General features: G+C 46.5%; 1 protein-coding gene across 5 annotated transcripts in view; it reads right to left on the bottom strand.

The window, feature by feature from the left end:
* Ablim3 (actin binding LIM protein family member 3) overlaps nt 1-27027 on the bottom strand; it is a 129842-nt gene that overhangs the window by 4770 nt on the left and 98045 nt on the right. Inside the window, exons 8-22 of one of the 5 annotated variants that reach the window (XM_070036360.1) lie at nt 21883-21941; nt 18730-18801; nt 14626-14781; nt 12982-13011; nt 12431-12560; nt 11619-11717; nt 10298-10345; nt 9960-10094; nt 8754-8818; nt 7389-7536; nt 5543-5572; nt 4896-4954; nt 3124-3184; nt 2098-2105; nt 1502-1582 (exon numbers count right to left, since the gene is read on the bottom strand). In XM_070036360.1, the coding sequence (XP_069892461.1) occupies nt 1502-1582; nt 2098-2105; nt 3124-3184; nt 4896-4954; nt 5543-5572; nt 7389-7536; nt 8754-8818; nt 9960-10094; nt 10298-10345; nt 11619-11717; nt 12431-12560; nt 12982-13011; nt 14626-14781; nt 18730-18801; nt 21883-21941 (1181 nt within the window). Of the gene's footprint in view, nt 1-1501; nt 2106-3123; nt 3185-4895; nt 4955-5542; nt 5573-7388; nt 7537-8753; nt 8819-9959; nt 10095-10297; nt 10346-11618; nt 11718-12430; nt 12561-12981; nt 13012-14625; nt 14782-18729; nt 18802-21882; nt 21942-27027 lie in introns of those variants that run through there. The other 4 variants (XM_070036356.1, XM_070036357.1, XM_070036358.1 and 1 more) reach the window with 4 other exon arrangements.

Genomic DNA, 27027 nt, shown 5'->3' with positions numbered 1-27027 from the left:
GGGCTTGGGTGCTATCCCTTAGCTTTTTCACTCATGGCTGGTGCTCTGCCATTTGAATACAGCTCTACTTATGGCTTTTTGATGGTTAATTGGAGATAAGAGTCTCATGGACTTGCCTGCCTGGGCAGGCAAGATCTTAATATCTCAGTCTCCTGAGTGGCTAGGATTACAGGCATGAGCCACCAGCATTCAGCCTATAATCGACTTTGGATGAATGAATATTTGTACTTTTGAGGATGCAGTTAGGGTCCTGAACTAGGCAGAGGTTAGGTTCCTAGCCCAGTGCCCTCAACTCTGCATTTCAGACATTCCTAAGAGCTTTTAGAAAATATGGGTGTCTGAGCTCCTTCCCCAGATTGAGGTTCACTTGGATGAAGGTAGGGATTCTGTGCCCAGAGGCTCCCGAGGCTATTCTGATGCTCAGGAAATGTGAGCCTCTTGGGCCCCGAGTGTGTAGGAGGCCTGGAGATGTTTGCCTGTTTACAGGGGCTTCAGGGAGCCGCCCGGGAGCTGTCCCCTTCAGCACCGGCAACTACTCCTGACAGAGAAAGGAGGCCTTTGGAAGAGACATTCTCATGTTGCTAAGTCAGTGTGCCAGTGCTGGAAAGACTCACAGAGCTTTGGGGTCCATGCGCCACCTCCCGCTTCTGCTCTGCCTCAGCATTAGTTCAGGGGGCCCATTGCTCTTCCGAGGGACCAGAGTTTTCTCTAATTTTCCACAAACATTTCCTGACATCTCTCTCAGCTCAGGCCTTGTGTTAGACAAGCCTGAGGAAACTCAGGGCCAGGCAGAGGAAAGAGGTAAGTGGATGATCTGATACTCATGTGAGCCAGAGGTGCTCCAGCTCCACCCTGGGCACAGGCGAGGAAGCAGGCTAGAGGAGCAGGTTAGGGGAGGGCTAAAGGAGGGTTTGGAGCTCGGCACTGGGCCCCGAGGTGGGAGGAAGAGTATTCTAAGAAGAAGGAGAGGCCGGGGCCCAGGAAGTATCACAGGAAGGAGAAAAGCAGAAGCAATCAGGGGCTGGCACTCCGTGCCAAATGACCTGATGACCTGATGCTGATACCCTTCAGGGCTCCACCTCTACACCTTTGGCTGTGCTGTTTCCATCATCATGATGCTCTCTCTGTCTCTCCATCCATCCAAATCCTACCCATCTTCTAGGGATATCCAATTCTTCCTCCTTCTGCAAGCCTGCATCAACCAACCCAAGCCCTCTTGGCATTCTTTGAATAGCAGCAATCTAATGACTATTGAGAACCTCATACTCAGTCCACTGCCAAACCCTTCTGCTGTGTTCCACCGGTGGCAAATGGGTTGGCGGGAGGCAAATCAGAACAGTCTGGGTGTAGGAAATGGGTTCAAGCCTCTGCCTCTTCATTGAGACATGAGACCTTAAAGTCTATTCATTTAGCCCACCCCTTCTGAGCTGGGTTGGGCGAGGCAACTTTAGAATCCTGTCCGACCCAAAGGCTGATCAGGAGCTTGGTTTTCTAGACGTACCTCTAAGCGGGTCCGGTCCACATCCTTGGGCAGTCGGTTTCTTCCTCTTGTGGTCACCAGCAGCAGTTCATAAGGGTAAATCTAAGGAGAAGAGGACACATTTCTAGCTTGGCCAAGGCTGGTGGGCTTGTGTCTTGCAGCCATGTTTTATGTCTGGTTTCTTTTTTATTCCTCAAACGTGAAAGATTAAAATCTGGAGGGAAGACTGGGTTGGCCCATCTTTGGGTTGCTTAGCAACCCAAGATGCTCTAAGGCCCCCTTCTCTCCAAAAGCAAGTTCCACAGACTCTTCTAATACTACTAGGATAAGCATGTGGTGTTTGGCACAAATGTGGGCATCGGGTGTCTTGAATATAGTGATCTAGTATTGGTGATGGGTAAGCCCCTGGGAGTCTTTGGGGACAGAGGAAGGGTCAGATTGAATGGTTTGGAGACCTAGGAAAGGATTCGGGGGAAGAAGTAAGCCAAGGAGGGGCAGGAAAAGCTATTCGTTCCATGTTCTTTTTCTGCATGCATAGTGTTGACATCCTCTTGCTGGTCCCCAAGGCAGTGGTCCCCAGCATCCCGGAGACTCCTCAGGGTCTACATGTCCTTTACCTTGTACTCTGCAGAGAGAAAAGAGACACATGCTAAGTAGCATTACTACCCTACCCTCTGTCTTAGTCTTTACTGTGTCTGACTGCCACACAGCTGCTGTTGACTACACCACAAAGGACAGTCCAGGCTAATATGAGAACCACAGGGGCTAAAGATCAGGGTTGGGATGATACTGAGGTGGTTTGAAGAGAAAAGAAGCTTTTGAGATATTTGGACTAGAAATGAGAAGAATCAGGCACCAGTGGCTCATGTACATAATCCTAGCTACTCGGGAGATGGAGATTTGGGGATTGAGGTTCAAAGCCACCCTGAGTGGGAAAATCTGTGAAACCTTATCTTAACCACAGCAAAAAGCCAGAAGTGGAGCTGTGGCTCAAGTGGTAGGAGTTCCAGCCTGGAGTGAAAAGTTGAAGGCATAATGCCAAGGCCCCTTAGTTTAAGTACTGGGATCAGCGCGCGCGCACACACACACACATACACACACGCACACACAACTGAAGATTGGCATGCACATGATTTCTGCGTACTGTAGGTAAGGGGTTTCATTGTGATGCTTCCATCCATGCTGTGTCCCCTCCTGTCTGTGCCTGTTAATGGGAGCCTGTAGCGGCTGGCGTGACAGCTTCCATGGCATGCAACATGAAGCTCATGGAAATTTTTCTGGGGAACAATGTGCCTTTGGCTCTGAGTGTTTCCCTCCATCGGGGTTGGCCGGGAGCTCTCGCTCAGCAGTACAGGGCGATCAGCACTCTGTGATGATCTGGGAACCCAGATGGGACAGATGGCCTGGACAGCACCCAAAGCCAGGGACTCGAGGGGATGAGGGAAGAGCAGGGGAAATGAGGAAGCAGAAGGCAATGGGAGTGGGTACTCAAGATTTGGACAAAACCCAGGGTGGAGACTGAATTTGTAGTAATGGTTTGCCAGAGGTCAAGCAGCAGTTCACCCGAGTTTGGGGTGGGGTGGGCGGGGAAATCCCAGAAGGGCCCTCTCCCTGAAGCCCTCCCTCCTCCCCTGCCCACTCACCTCGCATGCCCCAGTTGACTGCATTCATGCTGTCATAATGGAAGAGGTCTGCGCTGGGTGTCTGCAGGGAAGGGAGAGAGAGCCAGGATGGTCTGAATCGGGCTCTGAAGCATTCTCCCCTCTCTAAAGTATGGACCAGGGTTGCTGAGGCACACAGCTCTCTCAGCAGCCTGTCTCAAGTTAGGGACATTGAATTCTTTGCCATCAGTCTACATCCATGCTCAGCACATCCTAGGCACTCTGTACACACATTTATGGATGTCACCTCCTGCTTCCTTTCATTGCTTAGGTACCCGCTTCCTAGGACAGCTCTATTCAAAATTACAAGCCGCGTCCTCCACAGACTCTCAATCTTATAGATTTTGTATATTTTTGTAACATTCTATATAATTAGACTAATTTCATATATATATATATATATATATATATATATATATATATATATATATATAGTTTTTCCCTATAAGAATAGAAGCTCCAAGGGGCAGGGGTTCTGTGTTTGTCACTGATCTTTTTTTTTTTTTTTTTGTCACTGATCTTTTGTGGGACGTCTCCTGTGGATGTTCAACCAATGTGCTGCATGAGTTGATGTTTAGTCTACAAGGGGTCAGGTTCCTACCTAGGTCAGGGTTTGCACACCAGCCATTGCTCTCCAGTGGGGCTCTATCTTAAGACGGACTCAGGATGGATCTACAGCTTCTGTGTCTGCCCCCTACCCCTCCGCTCCCAAGGCTGTATTCCACACAAAGGATGGAATCATTCTATTATACATCAGAGTAGAATCAGAGGGTGCAACCACCAAAACCTTCTTTAGTCTTGGCCCAGTGTGCAGCGCCCTGCGGGTCTCCCTGACTGTTTTCATGTCCCCACTCCCCCATCTTGATCTCATGTGTCTTCTCTGTACAGGAACTTAGAGCCCCTGCTTTCCTGCATCCCAATGAGCTTGCAGATTTCAGAGAGGTAAGGCTCTCTCCCTGTACTCAGGCCTTTGTGGAAGTTCACCCCTTTCTGACCTCTCTTCCCCACCCCCTGGGGGGTTTTCCACACTAAGCACTTCCAACTTCCTGACTCCCTATCCCATTTTCTTGTTTATTTTCCCTCTCTCGCTAGAATGTGAGCTCCACCAAAGCAATTTCACCAACTGCAGGATCCTCTGCCCTGGGAAGAGTGCTTGGTACTTAGTAGTTGTGCAGTAAGGCAACACCTAGCTCAATGTCTTGTTAGCCAAAGGTCAGGCTATACCGTCAGACATGCTCCTGCTCCCTTTCAGCCTGTCAACCAGATCCATAGTTTCACAAAAGTTTATACACAAACTCTATGCCAAAGAGCGCAGGAGACTGTATGCCATGTGAAAGGCCATTGGCACATGTCAGGCGGGTGTGGACTGCTGGCCTGGCCTTCAGCCCTGTTTCTAGCATCATTCACTGAGGGGATAAGTCATCTCACTTTGATTACTCTATCCCCCTAATAGGGTTCACATTAGTGACTACCTCTACTGAGCTATGAAGATAGCATGAGTTAATGCAGTAAAGCCAGTACTTGGTGCAGAATTCTTGACCAGTTTGTGCCAGGATTCCCCAGCCCCTCCGCCAGGGTTCCTTTTTACACAGGGGCCACAGGGAGGGGACCATGTCACTGCCATTGGGTCCTTCCAGTTCACCATTTCTAGCCCTCAAGCCTTTTCTCAAGTGTCACCCAAAGCAGTTGTTGGAGCACTAAGCTGACTTGTTAGTATTTTTATGTGTGTGTGTGTTGGGGAGCAAGGTTCTTACCCGGTGCAGCCCGTTTCGCCTGTAGGCAGGCAGGGAGGCAGATTTGGAGATGAGAGGATCTGTAAAGAAGAAGTCGGAGCAGTTACCGGGAGCCCCAAGCCAGGGCTTGCTCTCCCTGGAAGCCATCTTCCTACAAGTGGCCACCATATTTCAAATCTAGTGGGAGAGCGCTGGAGTGAGAGGCCCCAGCTCTTTCTGATGGCTTCCAGGTCTAAAACTGGATTTATCTCAGGGAAGCCTCGTCCTGGCACAATTCTTGCTCCTCAGAGGCACCTGTTCACATGCTTTTCTGGCCTTGGATTATATCCATCCCTGCCCGGACCCCCCTGCCCCCAGGTGGCAGATACCTATGACCACATGGTAGCTGGCCACATGGTAGCTCTGGACAAAGGCTCTGGAATGGGAGTGGAGCTCAGAGCCAGACAGGTATAATTTCAAGTGGTGGAAGGGGCATTATGTTTCTAGAACCCCCAAGGAAGGCCCATAATCTGACAACTACACAATGGGATGGACTATTGGAGAGCAGGACAGTGCTGAGACATCTACACGAAGGTGTCGTAGAGATATGAGAGCTATGAAAATGGCAGGTGATGTGGCCCTGTCCTCACAGGATGTGACAGGCTGGAGGGGAGTCAGGAAGAACATACCACTGTCAGCCAGGTAGTGAGAACGAGGGGCTGCAAGAGAGAAAAGCCGACATCAGTGCCCATAGGGATGAACAAGCATGGTGAAGACAGCTTATGGGGACAAAGAGACTTGGTTTCCACACTCAGTCACTCAGGCTGAAGGGGAGAAGGGGTCTCCTTCAGGATCTCCTTTCCCCCTCTCCATCCTCCCTCTCCTATTCGTGTTCCAGCCCAGCACCTGACGCAGGGCCAGTACTCTGGGATATTTGTCAAACAAAGCTAAAGATAATTTAACAGAGCTGATCTAGCCATCCTCCTTCCCCCAGCAGTTTAGGAATGGAGTGCAAAGCCTTGTACATGCTAGCCACATGTTGTTTCTCCCAGCTACCGTCTTGGTGCACACCGCATAGCCAGATGTGGAAAACAGAGCCCTTCAGTGGTCAGATGGATAATCTGATTCATGAGCTTATCCTGCCTCTGCCACTAGTAGATACCTAAGTTCAGGCCAATTGCTCAATGATGCTTCAATTTTCTCATCTGTCAAACAAGGTCTCCCTTTGGGTGCTAGTGGCTCATACCTGCAATCCTAGTTACTCAGGAGGCTGAGTTCTCAGGATTTCAGTTGAAGTCAGTCCAGGCAGGGACATCTATGAGACTAATCTCCAATTAACCAGCAAAAAGCCAGAAGTGGAGATGTGGCTCAAGTAATAAAGCACCAGCCTTGAGCAACAAAGTTAAGGAAAAGTGCCCTGACCCTAGTTCAAACCTTAGTACTGGCACACAACCCCTTCCCCCTGACCCAGCTCAAAACCAAAAATCAGTGTCTCCTTTATAGAGCTATTGTGGAAAAACACATGACATAATAAAGTCAGACACTTAGCCCAGGGCCTGTTTTATACACACACTCCAAAGACTCCATCACCACCACCACTACTATCGTCTTCATTCTCACCAAGTCCAAGGTGTTGTGAGGAAAAGACAGTAAAGCTCATACATAGCCGTAGGGTCCCTTCAACTCAGGTCTGATCCAGGCTTAGTCACTTTCTTAATCTCTGCCTGTGGACAAGTTACATCTTCCCTCTATAAAGTGAGCGCTAATGATCTTTATATTGCAGGGATTTGTGAGAGCCCTGAGCGATAATGTATCTACAAATGCCTGGTACATAGAAGTATAATCAATGATACAGTCCACCGTCCATCCAATATTGATTTGAGGTGGGATTTCCTGGCAGGATTGAATCCCACAGGGGTCGAAGGGGAGGAGGCAGACAAAGCATGCAGGAGGTTGCAATGAGAGACTCTCAAGGGGAAATGTTGGAACGAAGCCTGCATGTGCATCTCCAAGTGATGGGAGGCTTAGCACCTCAGGAAACAGCGTCTGTGTCTTTGAGCCTTTCAGAGAAGAGTATCAGAAGACATTTTTCTAGTCACTTGACAGGAATTCACAGCTTCAGATGGCTCCAAGAAGCATAGTGAATGCTCACTGCAGTGTGGTTCCATTTGGTTCTCCATCTAGGCCCTTGACAAGTGTGTATTCCCAATTCTGGAGAGCTTCCCTGAAGGGCCACTGAGATGGAGGTAGGTGAGAGGGTCTAGGCTAACCTTTGTGCCCCTTCTGATTCCTTGGCTAGCCCAAGGGGTTGAATATGGGGCTTTTCCTCAGGAAGGAGATGTGATGGAGAGCATCCTATCACCTGTAAACTCTGATCTGGGCAGGTTTCTGTGCCCTAGGTCCCTGTCTGTAGGGTATAGAGCCCCTACTGCACTGGGATGGTGGGAGGAAGAAGAGACACTTATACTGTGTCTCAGAGGGCGCCTGGCCCAAAGTGAGCAGCTAATAGGTGTCAGTGTCCCAAGCAATGCTTACAGCCATTGAGGGTCATCTCATAGCCAGCGGTGTGCAGGGCCTCTCGGCTGCTGGTGGAGCTCCGGGGAGGAGTCCATGGATCTGCATAGGAGCTTGAACGAGCCTTCATCTCCTCCTTCAGAATCAGCCGGCCAATTCCACTCTGGAGCTGGGGTAGGGAGGAGCAAGAGGAAGTTAGAAGGAAATAAATGAGGCTTTGATGGATTGATTGGCTTGGGAACGGCTAAGCTACTGGACCCTCTATAGAAGCTTCTATTTTTCTTTTTGCCTTTTCAGCACCTTTCTGGGCTGGTAGCACACATATTTTTATTTGGGACTTTATCTCTTCATAAATAGTTCTGAGTTCTGAGCAAGGCTCAAGCGCTTGGCTCAAAAATGCATGGCAGGTCTGGGAAGGTGGCTTAGTGGTAGAGTTCTTGCTGCATGAAGCCCTGGGTTTGATTCCTCAGTACCATGTAAACAGAAAAAGCCAGAAAGTAGCACTGTGGCTCAAGGGGTAGAGTGCTAGTCTTGAGCAAAAAAAGCTCAGGGACAGTGCTCAGGCCCTAAGTTCAAGCTACAGGACTGGCAAAAAACAAAAGGACCACATTGTCCTGCCCAATGCTGGGCAGACAGCATCTTTGTTTTTAAAGATGTGGAAATCATGTAACTTAAAATTAACCATTTTGAAGTACAATTATTCTGGGGTTGGTTTCAGGAATTGTTTCCCTACCTCTTAGATGCCAGAATCCTCAGACACTCAAATCATCCATTACATAAATGGTGTAGTGTTTGCATATATCCTAATGACAGGCTCCTTTGAGCTTTAAATCATCGCTACATTATATATAATATTCAATACATACAATATTCAATGGAGATGCTATGTGATAACTATATACTATATTGTTTAGGGAATAGTGACAGATGAAAAGATCTGTAGATGTTTTATACGGACCTATTTTTCCAAACATTTAAATTTTTATCAATTTATCTATGTTTGTGTCAGTACTGTGGTTTGAACTTGGGGCCTTGCACTTTCCCTTGGGTTTTGCTCAAGAATGGTGCTTTACCACTTGAGCCACACCTCCACTTCTGGGTGTTTTGTTGGTTAACTGGATAAGAGTCTCATAGACTTTTCTGTCCTGGCTCGCATTGAATCTGACTCCTCAATTCCCAGCCTCCTGAGTGGCTAGAGTTACACATGCTTAGTGGCATGTAAATCTGGAAGCTAGTCCTGCAATTTGACTTTTCAATTATGCAAACTATGCATTTCTATTTTCTTCTTTTGTGAGTTTGAATTTGCTTTCTGTCACTTGCAAATGAAAAAAAAATCCTTAGTAATATGTCCTGTAAGCATTTTATTTAGTGAGGTGGCTTGCTCACCTTGTGCATGCTGTGGTCAAAATCATCCTCCTCTCCTCCAGATGAGAACCTTCTGGCTCGGGGCACTGCCAAAGGACAGATGGAACCAATTCCAGCATGTGATTCCTGTGCTCAGTCTACTCTGGCTTAAGCTATTGGACCCTTCCCTTCCTTCCTCCTTCCCATTCCCCTCCCCTCCTCTCTCCGTCCTTCCCTTCCCTCCCCTCTCCTTCCATCCTCTCCTTTTGGAACTCTTCTCCCCTCTCCTCTCTTCTTCTCCCCTCTCCTCTCTTCTTCTCCCCTCTCCTCTCTTCTTCTCTCCTCTCTTCTCTTTTCCTTCTCTCTTCCTTGCAACTGTGTCATCTAAGATTCCACACTGAGCAGTGGTCTCTCCTGCTTTTGTGGCCTTTGAACACCTACCACCCATGACTATTGATCCCTGTCCGCTTTGAGTTACGGTTCTTTCTGTGTCTTACTTCTTTCTTTAAAGGGAGAATTCTCCGAAGGCAATGAAGAAGTCATTTCTGAGCTACCATGAAACTTTGCTCAGAATGGACAATTAGTAAAGCCAATCACTGAATCAAAGTGGATCACAGAGAAACTCTTCCTCAGACTTGAAAGGAACACTTGGGCTATGGCGGTGTCCTGAGGACCAGGGTGCTTATGAGACCTTCCCTCCACTCTCAGCCTCTCTTTCCATAATCCACACCATTTTCTACCCTACAGCTTATTGTTTAATAAGCAAAATCCCCACCTTAACTTCGGAAGTTCTCATGAAACTCCCTCCTGCATCCTCTACTTGCTCCCTTCCCACTTCAAGGTCAAGGTTAAGAGACTAGCCTTTCCTTTTTTCCATCTGCCCTCCCATTTGGAGTTATTTGCAGATGCTTTTCTACATTTTCTGCCAACCCACCTCCTTGTTTCCTTCCTATGGTATCTGAGAACTTGCAAGGGGAACCTTTTACCCCCCACCCCTTGGGTATCAACTTCCTCTCGCAGAGGGGACCCATGCTCCCACAGGGTAAGGACCTGGTCTATTTTTCTCTCTCTAGGGCCTATGGCCCTTAAGACCTGCTGGTGATTGAAGAGAAACCTTCAGTTATACCTCCTGCTAAGTCATTCATAATAACTGTGTGAAGGACAGGGTAACTGATGCTCACAACAGCCCAAGTCCCCAGCATAGATAACAGGGCATGGTCCCTCCCTACAGACACCTGGGAATGTTACCTTTAGGGGACCCATGGTAGGTCCAGTACTCAGACTCGGAAGCATAATAGGGGTCTGGTGAGTAGGCAGGACTGTATTTGGAGGCCTGGCTGATGTCTTCACTTGTTTTGCTCTTGGTTGCTGTGGACAAATCACCTGCAGAGAGCCAAGGAGAGCAGATAAAGGAGACGAAGACACTGAACTCCTCCCGAGAGTCACCATAAGTGACAGGGGTGGGGGCAGCTCAGGGATCAGGGAAGTTGTGGCCTTGCATTGTGCTGCTCTTAGAGGCCCAGGAGCCACGGCACAGACAGTTAATGCCCCACCCTTCTTTGTCCATTTCCTGGCTCTGACCATACCATGCCGTTTGTAGATTGGGGGCTTCCGGTAGATGTTACTTTCTCCAGCTGTCATATGGAACAGGAAAGGACAATGGGGAGGAGAAAGAGAGACAGGAGAGGACAGCATTTGGTCAATTGATCTTGGAAAAGAGACACAGTAAGCAACTTTTTCCAAGATGTCACCATCTTTCCCCTGTGGACTTCCTCTTTCAAAGTTGAACTTTCAACTTTACCCCAGCAAGTTTCCAAGTAAGGCAGGGGGAGAGGAGAGGAGGGGAGAGGAATGGATGGATACAAATGGTGCCAAGAGAGGAAGGTGGGGTGAATGGTGGGCATGGCAGACAGTGGGGCATGCTCAGCAGATCCCCATGCAGAAAGGTGTCCACAGCGCCTCCCAGTGGCCACACTGAATTCCAAGTGAAAGTCCCTAGGGTGTTGCAGCTATGTTTCAGGATTTGCTCCCTTCTTCTTCCTCAAAACTAGACAGCATAGCAGCCCTCTGGGATGATAAAGCAGCAGGACAAGCTCTTGTGAGGGAAGTGAAAAGCGGAGGTTGGATTTGGGAGACAGCCTGACCTGGCTCTGAATAACTCAGGGGTGAGATCTTGTCCTACAAGGTCATCTAATCCCTGGTTTTCCCTGACCTTCAATCACTACCTCCATCACACTTGGTGTTTCCTTTGCCCAGGTTACCTTTCCCGGGGTCTTCATAAGGATGGATCATTCTCATCTTTCAGCTTTAATGCCATTTTTTCCAAGAAATCCTCTCTGTCTCTGTCTCTGTCTCTCTCTCTTGCAATGCATCTACTATCCCTTGCAGTTTTCCTTTTACTCATTTGTTTATTCAGGTACCATCTGTCTCCCCACATTAGAAAATACGGGCACTGAAGGCAGGATTCTAGGCTCAGTTATCCCAGTTGAACTTCAGGTTTCATAGGCAGGCAGAGCAGGTGAGACTCAGTGACACTAAAACACTGGCTCTGGGGTCAACAGCATATGGGCAGCAGGATTAGGATTCAGTCCCAAGAGTTTTGATTCAAGCAGTGTCCACCAAGACCCTATTGCCCTGCCCCATCATGCTCCTCTGATCTTAAACTCCCTGCCACTTTCCCCCTCTGGGCTGCTTTCCTGTGGTTTTGACTAAGATTGGTTCTGTCAACTGGGTAGACTAAAGATACAGGGGTGTGGGGGCTGGAGGGTGGGTTTGGGAGGTCCCCCAGGAACCAGCTCCTCCTTGCTGTGTGTGTGTGCAGCAAGGAGAGGGCACCTCAGATGCCTGGCACCCCCCCCTCCCCAGGGCATGCATCCATGCTGGAAATGCCAGGCTGTCAGCGCCTACCTGGGATGTGAAAGTGCTTGGGAGCCTGGTAAGAGGTTGGAGTGGAGGACCTCACATCTAATTGGCTATGGTATGGAGAGCTCCTGCCACTCTCGGGCCCTGGAGCACGCAGGCAGTGGTCCCCAGAGAGAATAGAGGGATAGAGAAAACAGGCATTAACGCAGCGGCTGTTAAGGAAGCAGTGGGGTGATGGCAGCCGGGATGGGGTGGGCTGGGCGTCCCAGCGTGCTCAGCTCCAGAGTGGGAGAAGCATGTGCTCTCATGCGCCATGTCCGCAGACACAAGCTCCACCCCTTCCCTCCTTCTCTCCAATGCCGGATCTTCTGATTCGTAAAAAAGGCATCTTCGGTGGCTCACCCCTCCACCCCAACTGGCCCCTTAACTACCCTTCCCTTCTTCCAAGCACTTGCTTCACCCAGCCCCAGGGAGGGTGACTGTGGATGCCCTGGCTGGCTGGGTGGGTCTGGGAGCTTGAGTGAAGGCCAGGCCCAGGCCTGTTTCTGGCTTGTGAACCAGTAGGCTGAAGGACAAGGGAGAGGAGTTTGATTCTAGCCAGGGCTTCCAGGATGATTGCCACTCCCCTCTCTTCCACCCACCTTCCTGCTGCTTCTCTGTGCCATAAACCTATCTTTGCCTCTGCTGGGGCATCTTACGGACTCCGTCAGGCCCAACCCTAGTCACCAGCGTGACCAGAAGGTCCATACTGCCGAGGGAATTCTGGGGTAGCCTGAGCCATCCCTGCAGCCCAGTGACTCCAAATCCTTACATGGCTCTCAGCTCTTTGTCTTACTTTGGGGGTTTACCTGCCTTACCTGCACGGTAGTAGTGGTGAGGTGAACGGGAGAAGGTGGGGGACATGCCCTGTCGGCTGTAGGTGGGGGAGTCGATGTACCCTGGGCTGGAGGCTCTTCTCTGCCGGAGGTCCAGGTTCTCGTAGATATCCTGGGGAGGAGGAGGAGAAGTGGGGATGTGAGCAAGACCTGAGGTCCTGGAGTCCAGCAGGCAGGTGGGCACAGACCATGGAATTTGAGGTTCTCGAGGCTCAGGAATGAATAGAGACCCACCCCCCTCTTTCTTATACACAGACAGGAGAAGGGTGGCGGAGCATTTCCAGGGCCTCCATGCATCCCTTAAGGTTCTCAGATTGAACCTAGAGTCAGTCCCCACAATCCTGACCTGGGACCACATGAGACACCCTATCTTCGATGGAAGGGCATTCTGGCAATCTCCAAGGATCCCACCCGTTGTGTACCTTCCCTGGTTATGGGGGACACCTTGGAGCAGGGATGGGGCTCCTTGGGGCTCTGGGAAGAGGGGGTTGGGGGATTCTTCTTTGGCACCTTTTCTCTATTGGCCTTATTACCTGGGAGTAAGGAGACAATGTTCCCAGCGACTGAGGAGTGGAGAGTTTGAAGGCAGCCATGGAAGGAGCAAAGGAGAGAGATGGGCAAAGAGAAAAGCACAGAGTGTGGTTAAATGAAGGCAGGGCTTGCTGCTGCCCCTGGTGCCCTTCCCCTCACAATGCTTCTCTTAGAATTCAGGAAGGTCAGAACTGCTGACAAGAGGCTGGACACTTTGTGACCATGCCCCACCTTTACATATGGAAAACTTATAACCACAGAGGGAACAGGAGGGATCAGGAGCGGGCTGGGCCTCTGAGGAAGAAGTGGTGGGCCTTGACTTGAACTCGAGTCTCTCCAAGGTGAGCTCAGAGCTACGTTTACAACTCTCTTCTATCTCTTTCCTGGTTCACCATCCCTCTGGTTCATGAAGAGGATGCCCAGGGTAGGGGGATGCACATTCAGGGCTGAGCAAGAGTCAGGTCACTACCCTCAGAGGGGCTGTTGAGTGTGGAAGCTGGGTAGCAAGCTGGTGGCTGATGGGTGACAGGGCTGCTGTCCCTCAGCCACAGCAGATCAGGGCAGGCTGGAACCTATCCAATGCTGACCAGCATCTTAATACCCAAAACCAGTCAGAGAAGTAGATTCTTAAATAAAATCTCCTAATGCTTCACACGTTGACAGCTAATTTACATTCTTGAAATCCATTCTGTGAAGGAACCAAAACATCTGTTGAGGGATTGAGAGGGGAGGTGGCCCTGGGCCCATGGATCCTGATTACCCATTTCTAGATGCAGAAGGAAAATCAGCTTCTCCAAACCTCTGATCCCCTGTGTCTTAGATCATTTTTGGGGGCCAGAATCCAGAGACCCTGAGCATTAGGCCTTCAACCAAATGAAATGAAATCCCTTTAGCGAGCTGGGGATTACTAGGGACTCAGGTTAGTCAGATCCTGCAACAAGGCCGGCTCCTGCTGCGCCCAACTATCCCAGCTCAGAAGCTCTGGGATGAGGTGATAAATCTGGAACATAGATGCCAAGACCTCCCCTGCAGAGGCCTCCCTGCCTTGGCCAGAAAGTTCCCCTCTTGTCTAGCTACCACATGTTTCTAAAACCATCTAATGGCTGAGTCTTTGTAAATGTGTCTTTTGTTCTGAGCATGGGAGCTTAAGTGCGGTCACAAAACCAAGAAAGCATGCCTAACTAGGGATTATGAAGTTCAACAGCTATTGAGCCTGGTACAGGACAAGAGCCAAGGGCTGAGTATAAGCAAGAACTTTACTATGAGAAAAACAATGACTTAAGTGATAAGCAGTTGCAGGCTCTTGGCTTCCATGTTGGGTGTAAGAGGAAATAGTGGGGACTGGGAAGGAAAAGGGGTAGTTCGGTCCACAGGACTTTGCTACCCATTCTAGATGGTAGAAATACAAGTCCAATGTCTCACAGTTCATAAAAAGCCATATTTGTGTGTGTGTGTGTGTGTGTGTGTGTGTGTGTGTGTGTGTGTGTGTGTGTGTGTGTGTGTATGTGTGTGTGCATGAAACTTCTAAATTTTACATGTTGGTTATAACTTTCAATTTAGAAGACTTTGGGGCCAGGCACTATGGAGGCTGAGCTGCGTGAGACTTTGGCTCTTCCAGCAGCCCCAGAGAGGGCAAGACGTGATACCTCTCCATAGCCACATCTCTCCAGCATCTCGTCGGACGTGTATCTGGAATGAGGCTCGTAGGAAATGAGGTCGGGGCGTTGCACCTCGTAGATGGACTTAACCTTGGGGAGAGCTGCCAGGTCTTTGTAATTAAGGATCTCATTATCCACTTTAGCCTGGGGAAGAGGGAAAGGGACAGGAAAGAGGTAGAAAGATAAGAGGGAAAAGAGAAAGGAGACAGGAAGTAAAAACAAAGTACAGAGAGAATGAGCTTCCCCAGTTCCCATCATAAACAATGTATTAGGCTTGAATGGAAGAGTCGTAGATTGTGAGAAAAAGCTAGCTCTTAGAGGTCATCCATTCCAACAGGGCTGACGCTGAACACATATTGTGTCTCAGATTCCCTGCTTTGGGGGGACAATTTCTTCTAAATGTCATAATGCCACTGTGAAGATAAGTATCAATATTATTCTACTTTCCAGATGAGAAAAATAGAGATCAAAAGGTTCTAGAACTAGTATTAGATTTGAAACCAGTGTAAACTCCATATCATGGGTGCTCACTACCACCCAACTCCACCTAGGAAGGGCGTTTAAATCCCAGTTTCTATATAGAATAAGAGCATAAAGAAAAAAAAAAGTCATGATAGTAAAACACCAGCCAGCATTTGGTGAGTACCTCTGATGAACCAGGCTCTGTCTCTAGGTCTTATATGGATTAACTCATTTAATTGACACAATTTACAACTCTTCATAGTATTATCATTGTTTTGAATAAAGAAACAAAACCACAGAGAAATCAATTAACTTGCCCAAGTTCACACACAGCCATTAAGTAGCAAACTCCAGAACTGGAACCGACATAGTTCTGCATGAAATCCTGACCTTCCCAGTGGCTCCCCCTAGCTTCCCCAGTCAGAAAGTTCACCAACTTACACTGTCAGAGGGATACACACAGCAAGACACTCCGTAGAGAAAACAGAAATGAGCCTTGAATGTTGACTTGACTTTCTTTGAGTTCTGTACTCTAAAGCTGGTGGATTAGAAGGCAGTTTCCCCTTGCAGGGAGCGGCTACTCATCATGAAGCCATGTCCTGTCCATATTTATGTCCCCCAGCTGTTTCCTCCATCATCTGCTTTCTTTGATGGTCAACCAGGAAATGTCTCTGTGATTACTATCACCATTTAGAAAGTCTGGGGTAAAGTATATTAAGACACAGGCCACTGGATACAGAACCCAAGAAGTCTGCCTTATCCTTAAAACATTCTCCCAGAGTCAGAGGGCTGGTAAAGTATCAGGACCCAACCACTTCTTAGACGGCAGTGTTTATAAGTACCATGTGAGCCTGATTACTTTAAAACTTCCCACAGCTCTTTCATTGTTATATCCTTCACCTATCCCATTGCTCTCTGGACACTGTACAGCTTACTTTCTATTTCCTCTAGATCTACTAGGTCTGTGTCCTGAGGCCTGGGGTAATTACAACCTTTCTTGTTCTCTGCTGGCTTTTGAAGGCCAAGTTAATGTAAAGACTGATATACTAATTTCCCTTACAGTCTTCCTTCCTGGCCATGGGTTGGGTCTGACTCCTGTCTAATGGCTGTTCTTCCACTGCTCCAGCTTAAAAAAATTAATTAATTAATTAATTTTGGTTGGTCATGGAGCTTGAATTGTGGGCCTGGGTGCTGTCCCTGAGCTCTTCAGCTCAAGGCTAGCACTCTACCACTTGAGCCACAGAGCCACTTCTGGTTTTCTGGTGGTTAATTGGAGATAATTTTGGGGTATGTGAGTAAAAGGAGCATTATTAAGGAGTCCACTTGCTGAAGTAGTAGTTGGTGCTTTTTGTCCTCTATGGTAATCTTGACCTTGATGGTATTTTGGAATCTTACAAACTCATCTCAATGTACAGTTAGAATCCTGGTACTCTACGCTAAACCTCAGAAGGAATACCTTATTTTCGCTGCTATAAATGAGGACCTCAGGTCTGGAGGCACAATAACTAATTGGTGGTGTCCAGGAAAGAAGAAAGACATGTTGGGTTGGAAGTCAGTGTGAATGAAAGAAAGTTTGAAAGAACCTGCCCATTCCAGGTTCATCAGTGATTCTGTTTTAATAGTAAACCTCACATATAAGTCTAGGAAAATTAAGCCAACATTGCTGTTATTTGGTTTCTACAAAGTAGATTTTTTTTTTTGCCAGTTGGGAGCTATCTATAGGGTGATGTGACACAAGGTGATTGAGAGTGCTGTACACAAGGTACTGGGAGCTGTCAGAGGAGAGCGTGGAAGGGAAGACTGGGCTAGGGGGATGACTGACCTCAGTGTTTACAAATCCTTCACAGCTGGAAAGCAGGAGCCCAAGTGTCCCCAGTTGTTCCTGTTCATCTGTGATGCAGTTGTCCTCATACGGGGCAACTCTAGTGGGCTCTGCCAGTTCTCTCAGATGAGTTATCAGCAGGCCTAACATCTCATCAATTAATGAGACTCCTCAGTAGCATAGGGCAGCAGTTAGTGATAAACTGACAATGACTTTCTAAAGCAACAGCTTCCTGAATGCTCAAACTCTGCTAACTCCCTTCTGGAGATATGCTCACAATCACCTATAAACTGAGCCTGACACTAAGCCCACTTATCCTGCTGTGGTCTGGTCCAATTTATAGTGATGCGGGGGTGGGGTGGGGGGTGGGGTGGGTGGGTTCTGTCTTCTCTCCTCTTATGGGAGAGATCTCCAACAAATTCAGCCTGTGAGCAGAGTCCCCTGTCTTGTGCTGGGAATGAGGGAATACAGTTCAGTGACCTGAGGTGCATGTAGCTCTGGATTGAATCCATAGACCCACAAAACAAAGAAAGGAAAAAGTGGCTTGTTTTCTATGAAAGCCACATGGCAGTATTGGCCCATAGTAAAGCTGTAGTCAGTAACTCCCACGTCTGTTTTTTTATCTGACTGAAGGAAGAAAGGAAAGGAAATAGTGCCATCAGTGGGCATTAACTAGGGATCAAACAGGAATCGGTGTGGATTAGGAGTTATGACTTAATCATGGTGTCAGGACCCAACCTGGGCTGGTAGGTTTGAGGACTGTATCTAGAGCTTCTCTGTTCCCTGCTCTCAACCATCCTCATATTTCTGGTCTGCTTAGCTCCTTAGACTTCTAGAAGGCTGGAAGAGTGCACACTCAATTATAGTGTTATTTGCCAATGATGTCAGTGCTCCCTTGGTTCTGCCTGCCACTCCCACCTCCTTTGGCTTAGGACTTCTCTCTCTCCTCTGGTTTGAGCTTCAATGTTTCTTCCTCTGGGATGCCTTCTTCCAGCCAGTCCTAGGTGGTCTCTTGTTCATCAGTAGCATCATCAGGAAACTGCATCTTCTTCTTGGTACTTACCACGACTACAACTGATTAGTAATGGCTTTGTGTGTCCAATGTCAGGCAGGAAGGCATCAAGCTGAGGTGTCAGGTCTGGGATGTTCACGGCAACTTCTCCAGCACAGTCCTCAGCACACAGTAGATGCCCCACCCATGTTTGTGGGATGAATGAGAACATTATATATACACAGGACCTCTGAGGTCATCTAGCTCCACCTCTGTCCCTCTGACACATCCCTGGCAAATGAGTCTGGAGACAGGAGCTCAGACATCTGCAGGTGCTCTACTCCATTCTGGCTTACCCACACACTCAGAAAGCTCTCCTTCAGGTTCGCACATCTTGCGTGGCTTCCTTCTCTTTTCTGTTTCTTTATCACACACCATTACTGCACATCAGTGCTCTGCCATTCTAACTACCACTCTGATCCCCAGTTTTGTCTTGCTTTCGTCTCAGTTAAGGAATAGGGAAAGAAGGCACCTTGTCCTGGCTTAAGAACTCAGCAAGGGTTCCTGCAATTGCCCTTTCTTTTGGGTATTCCATGGATCTCCTGAATATCCCTCTAATGATTAATGTACTAGACCGTGCACTTGAGGACAGGGTTCATGGCGTAGCTGTACCTCTGTCTCCTCAAGGGCTGGCACAGGGTCTAGCTCATTACAGGCACACACAAACATCAGTTTGATGCACACCTGGCAGTCTTTCAGCCTTAGACCAAGAGAAAGAAAAAGAAAAGCCCCGTGGCGGTTGAAAAGTGATACATACACAGATGACTCGGTTGGGTGACCCAATGCTGGATCCAGGCGGGGAGATGGAAGTCTCAGACGTCCGTCTATGCTGTGGGAAAGATGAAGACAGAAGAGGTGAGGAGCTGAGCCCTAGGGGCAGTGGGGGAGGGGAAGGCAGATGCAGAAGGCAGCTCTTTGGGGGGAGGTATATTAGAATTTCTGTCAATGTCTCTCTGGCTACTTCTGTCTTATCTCTTGATTTAAAAAGAGACTATTTCATACATTTATTTGAGCTTTCAATATCATTGTAAAGCATGCCAAGTTATTATCATAGGTCAATTTAGGTGGCTCTTTTCTCTGTCTCTATGGAAACCTTCTACATTAAAAAAAAACCCTAGTGATTTGAAACATCTGATGCTATGTAACATATCTTTTTGAAATATTCTGTCAGAATTTGATGGATACTTCTTGCCTGAAAATGTCTAAAGTATGAAGATTCCCTTACATTGTTCAGCCAATTTATTTCTACAAATTGTATTCTTTTTTCCCTGAATTTCTGTCAATGAGAAATTCAAGTCATTTAATTCCAGTTAGCTTTCTTATATTATTTTAAATTAAGGTCCAAGTGTAAATCTACTCCAAAATGCACAGAACTTCAGGCTGCTGGACAGAATACTTTTTTTTTTTGATTGTGAGGCTCAAATTCAAGGCCTAGTTGCTGTCCCTGAGTTTTTTTGCTCAATGCTAGTGCTCTACCGCCTTGAATCACAGTGCCACTTCTGGTTTTCTGGTGGTTTATTAGCAATAAGAGTTTCACAGACTTTCTTGCCCAGGCTGGCTTTGAACCACAATCTCAGCCTCATGAGTAGCTAGGATTACAAGTGTGAGCCATGATCACTTGGCTTAGAATATGAATTTTGTTTGAATATATTTGTAAATAAGAAGTTGCTCATAAGACCTTTTATTTTAGGCTATTCCAATGCATAATATGTTTACTTTAAATGCATAAATTCAAACATAGTTGACACTTTCTGTAATTACACAATATGTTGATTCTCTGCATGTACACTTGGCAAACTGACATCAACTTAAGTAAACAACAGCTCCCAGTGGAACAGTCTGATGCTAGTCTCAGAACAACTCCATGAAGTGTGCTGTGGTGGAAAAGTGAGCAGACTGGGAATCCAGAGGACCACTAGGAAATTTGTGACTTGAGAGGTCTTGGATTCCTGATGTGCAAAATGAATTGGATTTTTCAGTTCTCTCTCAGGCTTCTCATCCTACAATGTCAAGCATTCTAAGTGGGGCCACAGAGCAATTTCCCAAACTTTGGACTTTTCCCCTGTAATCAGGGGTTGGACATTGTCCTTTAGCTCTTGTACTCAAGGCTGGTACTATACCACTTAAGTCACACTTTCACTTGCAGCTTTTTTAGAGTCTTGGAGATTTAGCTTCCTGTACTGGCTTCAATTGTGATCCTCAGATCTTAGCCTCCTGAATAGCTAGAAGTATAGGCTAGAGCTTATAGTTTGGCCTGGCCAAACTTTGGATTCTGAACTTATGGTGGCTCTAGGAAGATGAATATCTAGGAAGATGAATATAGCTAGAACTTTCTATGATACTGAGTCATAAAGTGAGGAGTAAAATTCAACATTTTACTTCAATCCTCCTGATTAAATAGAAAAGAACTCTTAATTTGGTACCTTAATTGCCCTTACTAATTCCTTTCCTCTGCCCACTTTTAAACTAAGGAGTGTACTGGCAACATTAACTATAATTTTAAAGATCTGTCTGTCTGCCTGTCTTTCTCAAAGAATATTTGTAGGCTAGTGGACATATATACAAAATAAGTTTAAAAAGACTTCACAATATGAAGTTTTACATTAAAAATTACCCCAATTTTGAGAATTGTGCAAAAAATTCTTAATAACTTTTTCATTGCTATTGCATGAATTTTATGATTGTTTTCTACTTGCAGCAAGCCTTACTCACTTCTGCTTGGTATTATAAGATTACATTTTATGTTCAGTAAAAAGTAGTGAGTTGATTTAAAGGAAAATATTAAGTTGAAAATACTGTGCAGGGGAAAAAAGAAAAACAAAAATGCTGTGGGGAGATGGTAGACAGATAAAAAAGTTATCAGGGCTTTAAAGAATAACTCAAATTTGGGAATTGCCTCCAAAGAGGTGGAGATAGGGCCTTTTATATTTTAAATGGCATAGGCTTTGGAAGAATCGGTGAAAAAGATTTATGCATGGCTCAAAGATACCCAAAATAAAACATTACACACCTGTAGTGCAGCTCTTCCATCAGACTTACATTAAATGGATGAAATGGCAAAGGAGACATATTTAGTAGTTGGACAGATATTGTGCTTTTGGGTTTTTTAATTGAGGAGACCAGCCTAACATAATAAAGTCTCAAGGGGCCAAGTTGATAGTCAGGGACCAGGATGTAAAAGCACACTGGAGATCAAGTGCTGCTCCCTGTACCCAACATACTGCCCAGAGATTCCCTTCACAATCTAAAGAACCCAGGGGAGGCCCTTGCTCTACATCTGGGTAACTTTACTCCTCTCTACTGAGTCTGGGACCCAGATTCTCGAGCCTGCCCAGTGTTTTGTCAGAGTACAGTCGTTCAGGGAAGGACCAGGACTCAGCTGGTCTGGTGTATGTCTGGGGATGCAGCTGTGTTTCTGCCTGGCTGCATGGCTACAGGAAAATCACCATTCTCTTTAGACTTAGTTTTTCTCTCAGGCAAGGTGGAGATAAAATTGCCCCATCTACCTCTGGGGACTGAAGGGATCAAATCACACAGTGACTGTGAAGAACATTGTCAGCTGTCAATTATGGTGACAATCTTAATAGGCTAAGGAAGGACCATGGCATGAACACCTCAGAAAGACTGCCATCTTGGTCAGCTTTGGTGAGATTATAACCTCACCTGCCCTGGACACACTTAACACTTCACATACAACGCAGTGCCCTACTGTTCACCTCCAACATCTTAAAACTTCTCAAAACCCCCCGAGGCAAGCATGCATTCCCATGAAAGAACCCAGGGAAAGCAGGCACACATTTGGGAGTGGGTACACTAAGGATACTGACTAGCTACTCATGCACAGCTCCCCCAGCTGGTAGGTACAGTGGTCACATAGGACTCTGGTTTGATATCATCATAGCTTGCTTACCTTTAGCTTCTTCTCTGCCCGAGCTGCTTGCTTACAGATGGGGTGCCACACCTCTGAACCTAAGGGGCCAGAAAAATAACAGAAGCTCAGACCTTTCAGTCTCACCAGCATTTTGAATCTTTCCCATCTCCACTTCCCTTTCCTCCTTGGGAGATAGATGTGCCCCCCACATCAGCCAGGAAGAAATCCTTGTATTTCTTATCTCCCTTTAGCCTGATGAACCATTGGCATGCCAGTCTGACTGCTCACACACCAAATCCTGCCTACTTAGGAAAGTTCAGGTCTCACATGATATTCCCTGCCAACTTCCTTACCTGCCAGTGGGGAGTGACTTCTCTCTCCTCTTGGTTCCATTGCACACTCTATGTCTCTCTTCATACACACAGCTGTAACTAAGTTCCAGTAGTTTGCGGATTTATTATGTCAAGAGTTCCTTCTAGGCAGGAACTGAGCTTTACCCATGGCTCTATCTCCCACAGTGTCTGTGTGAGGCTTTGGCCTTAGTGGAGCTCCATACATGTTAGTGGGGTGAATGGATGAGTGTGTGATGAGCAGTGGTGAGTGAACATAGCAGGTGGTGAATAAATATTTCTTGAATGAATGAATGGCCGTGGGGGTTGAAGAAAATGACAGACAACAGTGAACTCTAGACCTCCTCTCTCTTCAGACTTAGGACAGACTTAGGACTTAACAGAACTACTACATTTGAGGGGAGATAAATGCTCTGAAGCAGTGTATATTCGGCCTGATAGAGTTGTCTTGACCTCCTAATTCCCCAGAGACTCCAGACTCTTCAAATGTAGTATATTTGTGTTGCTAATACCCACATTTTACTGTGAGTGGGTGTCCAGTTGGCCAGCCACAACTTGAGGCCAGTTTGGAAAGGCATGAGCAACAGGTGGCTAGTCACGTGTTAAGAAGTTCCAAATATTGCACATTCCCCACTGATGGGACAGGTGTCTGGCTTAGAAGGAAAAATAGGAACATATTATCCCTTTGGAGCCAATCCTCTTTTAATAAGCCCTAAAAGGAAAGGCACCAACAAATGGCTAGATTCCTGATTCCCCAGATGGCATTTGTTGATCTGACTTTGTTTCTAGGATATATTTTCCAGTATGGTTCATTTCCTGGAGCCCCCAGATCTGAGATACTTGCTGAGGGACTGGAAGTAGTGTAAGGTCAAATAATTAGACCCCAAAGCAGAGAAAATTGTTGATCCAAGTATAGAGTTCTGGGTTTTTGTCTTTGTTCCACCTGAATACATCCTTTATTTGGGTCTCTATTTCTTCACCTGAATTACAATATGGTGGGATTTGGAAGGTCTAGGAGATTATTTTCACATCTGAGATTAAAAAAAATTTTTTTTTGTGCTGGTCCTGAGGCTTGAACTCAGGGCCTGAGTGTGGTCCCTAAGATTCTTTTGCTTAAGGCTAGTGCTGTACTACTTGAGCCACAGCACTACTTCTGGCCTTTTCTAAGTAGTTTGTTGGAGATAAAAGAGTCCATACTTTTCCTGCCCAGGCTGGCTTTGAACTGAGATCCTCAAATCCCAGCTAGGACTATAGCTAGGCCTAGCTAGATTTTTTTTAAAATTTTTGATGCAAAGTCTAAGATTCCTCTGTGTGTGTGTGTGTGTGTGTGTGTGTGTGTGCGCGCGCGCGCGCTGTGTGCACCAGTAATAGGGCTTCACATTCTTACTTGGCTTTTTTTTAAATTTAATTTAATTTAATTTTATTTGTGAACATACTGTACAGAGGGGTTACAATTACATGGGCAGGATAATGCGTACATTTCTTACCAAGCATTGCAGCCTCCTCCTTTGTTTACCCTTCACATCCCTTCCCAGCCTCCCCCCTCCCCTCCAATCCCAATCCTACTCCTTTCCCCCTCCCCCCCCCCCGCAACCCCTCCCCCCCCCCCCCGCCCCGCACTGACGTTGTAAAGCTCGTTTTGGACATGACAACTTGTACTTCTCATTGTTGCAACAGGTCCACCTGTATCCTTAAACAACTGGTTTTTCCCCATTCACTTGGCTTTTTTGCTCAAGGCTGACACTCTACCACCTGAGTCACACCTTGACATTTGGCTTTTAGCTGGTTAACTGGAGATAAGAGTCTCTCAGATTTATCTGCATGAGCTGGCTTTGACTGTGATCCTCAGATCACAGTGTCTGGAATAGCTAGGATTGTAGGCATGAGACACCAGTGCTCAGCTAAGATTTTTAACCTAGGTCCAATTTTGTCTTTTGTAGAGTAGGAATCTTTGATTCTTTTCTGCTGATATTCCCGGCTATTCTCAATTATTCAAGAGTTTAATTCCTTCCTAAGTGAAATGCAGTGGTTTTCAGAGTCCAGTAGAGGGACTCTGGGTCTGTGGCTTGAGCCAGCAATCACAGGGTGTGTCCACTGCCAACTAAGCCGAGTTTCTTTTGGGAGTTTAAATTAGAGAGCGTTTCCGGTTCCTCTCTGAGTTACTCCCAAATCTACTAGGAGTTGTTTATGACTGGCTGTGTGGCAGGAAACACATGTCCCAGGTCACCGTAGGAAATGGATGAGGCCGACCGAGAGGTCTGAGAAGGTCATAAGATTAGGTGAAGGGCACAAAGAAAAGGTGCAGGGAGCAAAAGTCCTCATGGGGGAAATGATGTATAAGGTATGTGTGTGTGTATGGTGGGGCTTAGGCAGGCTGAATAGTCTCTTACTTTTAGACTCGATGACATTGAACTTATCTGAAATAAAACTAAGCCACAAATGGTCATTGCTTCAGGGTTTTATATATGAGAAAGCTTATTTATAATGAGAAATAGGAGGTGAGGGTAGGAACCAAAAGGTATAAAGAAAATATAACTAGAAATAAGAAAAAACAAGACCTTTAGGAATTAAAGCAATCATATAAATAAAAGAGGATCAAAAAAGAATTTGCTGATAGCAGTAAACTTAGATAAATAAAGGTAAGAAAAGGTAATAAAGTGATTTTTTTTTTTGGTTGGGCTCAGAGCCTAGGCATTGTCCCTGAGCTTTTGCACTCAAGGCTAGCTCTCTCTGAGCCACAGTGCCACTTCCAGTGGACTTTGAATCATGATCCTCAGATCATGGTCTCCTGAGCAGGTAGGATTACAGGAATGAGCCACCAGTGCTGGCATAAGGTGATTTTTTTAAAATGAAGATCCCTTGAAATTATGATCTGCTGAAAGAATACCGGAGATCAACAGATCAATAGATGGTGTTAACAGAAAGATAACACCCAGAGGGGAGAAGGTGGTTATTCTGTTTTATGGACTCTATCCTGAGCCCAATTCAGTGCCTGATCCATGTGTTTAATAATGCGATACATGTATAACTGGTTGGATCCTACCATTGAATTTGTGTGTGTGTGTGTGTGTGTGTGTGTGTGTGTGTGTGTGTGTGTGTGTGTGTGTGTGTGTGTGTGTGTGTGTGTGTGTGTGTGTGTGTGTGTTGGTACTAGGGCTTAACTCTGGTTAGGTCCTGGACATTGTCCCTTAGCTATTTTGTTCAACATTAGCACTCTGCCACTTGAGCTACAGCCCCATTGTAGCTTTTTTTCTGGTTAACTGGAGATAAGAATCTCATGGGCCCTCTAGCCTGGGCTGGCTTTGAACTGCCATCCTCAGATCTCAGTCTCCTAAGCAGCTTGAATTACAGATGTGAACAACCAGTGCTCAGATTCATAATTGCATTTTAAGAAAATACAAGGTAAAAAGCAATCTGGAGGAGGATGTTAGCCAGGAAAAGGAGGCACTCAAAAGCAGGCCTCAAGGCAGTTCCTTCACCATAAGAAGATTGCGCAGAAATGGTAAAAAGTAGTTTTGGATATTTTAATAGCTATCTGCAAGAAAGGACTTCCAGTTGCTTTGCTGATGGACAGCTCCTCACTCCTAGAAGTATACATTGGATGGGAAATCCTGAGCACTCATGATGGAGAGGCTCACCACTCAGGAGGCACATGCAAGGATATTTACCAATCATCCCAATCCCTGGAGATTCTGGCTCATCTCAATAGTTTCTCTTTAGAAAAAAAAATCGCTGTCCCTCTAATAAACCTAACAAGAATGCAAATTCTAGGAAGAGAGGGATTCATATCTATCTCCTCAATATATCTGAAGATATATTGGCAGGGACTTTAGATTCTCACTAAATACTCATTGAGTGAATCAACAAAAGAAATGTGATAGTCAATCTTAGGCCAGTTGGATCCTTTAAACTGGGTCCAGAGACTTAAGTAGTACCATTTAGACTCTGATCTGACAGCTATAGTTCACTCAGATTGGGGTTTGTTGATGCCTGACATCTTTGGACGACTATCTTAAAGTCTAATAAAATGCAGATGCTTGGGTCTTCATTCAGAGCCTCTGACCAACTCCTTGGAGGTGGGCCCAACAATCCTATTCAAAGGCTTGCCAGGTGACTCTGAGTGTGAGAACGAGACAAACCTCCAGATTTCTTTCTTTAGAATATTATGAAAGAAGGAATACCGAACTCTAACATGTTTTCTAGGTGGCTGGTTCCATGCATCGAATCTCTTGTTCTCCGAGATTCTTATCCACAAATCTCGGTTTTGCAGTTTGAAACCCGGTGCTAAGGATTAGCCCTTTCTGTGTCAGCTGACTCAGAGTCAGAGCTCTGACTTTTCTGACCTCCCTCAGCTGGCTCTCAGAGCCTCTTTCATCCTTCACAGGGCCAGCAGGCAGCCTTACCTTACTGGTTACAGCAGACCCACGCCTGCAGCTTGTTGCTGACTGAATGTTTAGGAACCCACCCATTCTCTGCTGGATCTTGGCATTCAATTTCCTGGTGATTTTTATTTATTTTTTAAAATACCAAAGCTGAAGCTGGTACTCTTATCTTCTAGAAAGCCCAGCAGGGAGTGATAAACACACCAGTGACAGAAATTGGCCTGCTTGCAAGTTCTATTTGGTCAGCACTGTGATTTTAAACCCTCCAGAATTGGAGTGCTTTTAGACTTTGCAGGTTGTGGCAACCTTCCCTGCGGACCCTCCCAGTGTCAAACTCATAATCATTCTCATTCATTTAAGTGTTTGAGGGTTTTTTTTTTTTTGCCAGTCTTAGGGCGTGAACTCAGGACCTGGGTACTGTTCCTGAGCTTCTTTTGCTCAAGGCTAGCACT

This window comes from Dipodomys merriami, unplaced genomic scaffold (assembly GCF_024711535.1).
Source record: "Dipodomys merriami isolate MVZ:Mamm:240054 unplaced genomic scaffold, mDipMer1.0.p SCAF_27, whole genome shotgun sequence".
NCBI lineage: Eukaryota > Metazoa > Chordata > Mammalia > Rodentia > Heteromyidae > Dipodomys > Dipodomys merriami.
This window is presented reverse-complemented; position numbering and strand designations above follow the sequence as displayed.